At 29.4% G+C, this 3215-nt stretch overlaps 1 protein-coding gene across 4 annotated transcripts in view; it reads left to right on the top strand.

Annotated features, from left to right (window-relative positions):
• LOC106478067 (PAB-dependent poly(A)-specific ribonuclease subunit PAN3-like) overlaps positions 1-3215 on the top strand; it is a 66407-nt gene that overhangs the window by 5382 nt on the left and 57810 nt on the right. For all 4 annotated transcript variants that reach the window (XR_002609805.1, XM_022381521.1, XM_022381524.1 and 1 more), the window contains exon 2: positions 2053-2150. Coding sequence is in view for 3 of the 4 variants with exons in the window: in XM_022381521.1 (XP_022237229.1) it covers positions 2053-2150 (98 nt within the window). In the remaining variant the exon portion in view is untranslated. The remainder of the gene's footprint in view (positions 1-2052; positions 2151-3215) is intronic.

Raw genomic sequence — 3215 nt, 5'->3', positions numbered from 1 at the left:
TAAAACATAGAACAGTAAATAAAGAAATAAAGCAAACAATTATCTCTTCTAGTTACGACCTTTGTACTTGGTTGTTGTTTGACATAGGTTACTAAGCCTTTAAAAATTTTGCATGTGGAGGATATGAAACAAAATAATTTTTTTTAGGTTTTATATATACATTTGAATAAGTAAAAAATCATAAATTATAAATACCATAGAATTCCACTATAATTTATCAAGCTTAGTAACTAAGAAGACTAAAGACACACCCTACTTCCTTGAAATATTGATTCAAAAGAAAGAAATGGCATCAAGCTCATTAAAATGGCTGAGAAAGTCACTAGGGCGACATTCTGAGCTTCCGATTGGTTATTCATGTCATATATAGAAGTAAGTGAATATAAGAGAGCATTTCCAAAAATTGAAAGTGGTGGGTGGGGTGCCACTGTGTTTGATTTATTACATGAGCAATATCTTCGCACATAGAAAAGGTAAGACATTCTTATTTTATATTATAGCTTGTCAATATCAGTAATTTGAGTTTCTAATTCATACAAAACTATAGACTTAGTATTTTGACTTCACAAACATCTAATTTGAATCAGTGCTGCATTCAACATATCATGTGACACACAAAATCAGAGTTTGTCTGTGTATTTTTAAAATTTACTTTTAAATTAAGAAATTGAGTAATGTACAGTACTAAAATGTGAATTATAATCCACAGTTTGATACCAAAGTTATTGACATAAATTCATGAAATAGAAGTTCAATAAATTTTGAATGCGAGTTAGCAAAGATGACATGGCCTTTCACCTGGGGCCCGTCTTGATAAGGTTTATGTAATGATCTTCTTTGTATATTCTGTTGCATGACACATCAACATTATTATGTATACACAACCTTAAAAAGATGTGACATGAGATGGTAAGTGTTACCTGATGACTGTGCACATCGTAATTGCTTTTAGGCAGTTACAGAAAACATTGCGAGAAAAGTGGTAGTGTGTATTTTTTGAAAGATAATTTTTGCAGTCTATCTAAAATAGAGATGTCAAAAGACATAACAATGTACACTTTGTGATTATAAGAGAAGTGGCAGTCTCAAAAGTAATTTAAGGGCTGGCTAAAATTACGACAAACACCTGTTAGAATATGACTTATAATCTAAACACAGTTTCAGTACTTAGTGAATATAGAAATTCTATAATGTAGTATTTCAGGAGTGTCTTCTTGCTGTAAACAGAAATTTCCCATCCTGTATATATAGCATTTCTGTAGAATTATATGAATATTTTTTTCTAATGGGCAATAAATTTTAATATTATACTTTGCCTGTTGGACAAATATATATTTTTTTTCTCACATTATTCATTTTGTTGCTAAAAGAACACTAGTTAGGTTTCTAGGGGATCATGCAAGTTCCTGAAAATTGTGACCTGCATAAGTCTTAGCACATGTGCACAAATTTAAAAATGCATATCTTTAAACTCAGACCAAAACTATATACGCAAATATACATACATTTTGATTTATACACCCTCCAACACATACAAGCAGTAATAAATGTATTTATCTTAATGCAACAATATTATTACATTACTTTTGCCTACAATAGAAGTCAAGTCAAGTTTGAATACCAGCTCTAAGGAAAATATAAAACAATAAAAAAATTACAAAATGTCACGAACTGTTTTCTGTGTATATATATTAAACACCATTTCAGTTCATGACTGCTTTAATATATGCCATAATTTCTTTCAACTCGTGTGGGTTATTCTACATGCTGCCCTGTAATATCCTAGTGACTAAATTTATGCATATATATATATATATATATTAGATGCAAAACTTGGTATATGCATTCTTGACAAGACAGCTTCCAGTAGCATTATATTGGTGGATATGCAGCATTTTGACTAAAACAAACATGGGGATATAAAGTGTTTTATAACTGCAATTATAAAACAACTTCATGTTTTGTTAGCAAAGAGTAATAATAATAATAATGAATTAAAATGAGTCTTGGATTTTTGTATGTTTAAGCTAATTTGTGACCTATGCTATGTAGGGCCTCCTAATCCTGTTACAAGTTTGGATCCTCTGTTTCAAGTATTTGCACCAACTACAGGATTACCACCTGAATCAAAACTTCAAACATACATGAATGTGAGTTGATTTTAGTAAGTGCCTTTATGGCTGTGTATTTTTTCTTTATATTTTCTTTTTCGTCCATTATTGTTTTACTCAGAAGTGTTTTAGAATTGTCTGTTGAATGTCTAATACTTTATTTCATCTATGTAAGATTAGAGAACTAATGCAGAATGAAACTATCTTTTGTTTTGACTTGCTTAACATGAAGGAAATTAGTAAAAAATCATATAGTTGTACTGTATGCTCCTTACAGTAAATTTTATTTAACTTGCTAGATAAACATAACTATAGATTTGAGAGGAATTCAGCTACTTTAATGTGCAGAATTTTTGGTTTCAGTGTATTATTTTTACTTAATTTTTTCTCATACTTTTGCTATTAAGAATTCACCATGAAAGGGGGGGGGATTTATGGCAACTTAAGGAAATTACTTTGAAGACATTTTATCTAATGTCAAACCATAAATACGGTTAACTGTTTTTCAGGTTCATGCTAATAACTTTGTGTACACATATTAAACGTAATATTGAATTTCATATGTATTTGAGACTTGATAGGTAAACATTGTCAAATATATGGCTCACCAAAAAAATTTGTGTAAGAGAACTATGTGCATGTGTGATTCTCAAGTCCCATATCTCTGTTTGGAGCACATTGACTGAAGCATTACTAACGATTAGATATTAGACTTATGTATATCTTTTAATAGCTATATACTGATTATATATGAACTCGTTGTTTATGTATTAGACATATTTTTAACTACTTACCTAGTAAATTAATTCAAAAGTAAAGGATGTGTGTGTACTGTGCATGCACCTGTTTAGTCACTCTTTTTAAGGAAGCCTGTAACTAGCATTATATTGATTTTATAAAAATGTTTTAGCTATTTTTGTAAAGAAATGTGAAGTAATTTAATGTCGTAGCTATTTTTCTAAGGAAATGTAAAGTGATTTCATGTTTTTGCTATTTTTATAAAGAAATGTAAAGTAATTTAGTTGAAACATTGTCAACTTTCTAAAATAGTTAAACATAAAAACTATTTTCACATTTTAAACACAGGCATACTAAAACTTGGTG

This window comes from Limulus polyphemus, unplaced genomic scaffold, assembly GCF_000517525.1.
Source record: "Limulus polyphemus unplaced genomic scaffold, Limulus_polyphemus-2.1.2 Scaffold8, whole genome shotgun sequence".
Lineage (NCBI taxonomy): Eukaryota > Metazoa > Arthropoda > Merostomata > Xiphosura > Limulidae > Limulus > Limulus polyphemus.
This window is presented reverse-complemented; position numbering and strand designations above follow the sequence as displayed.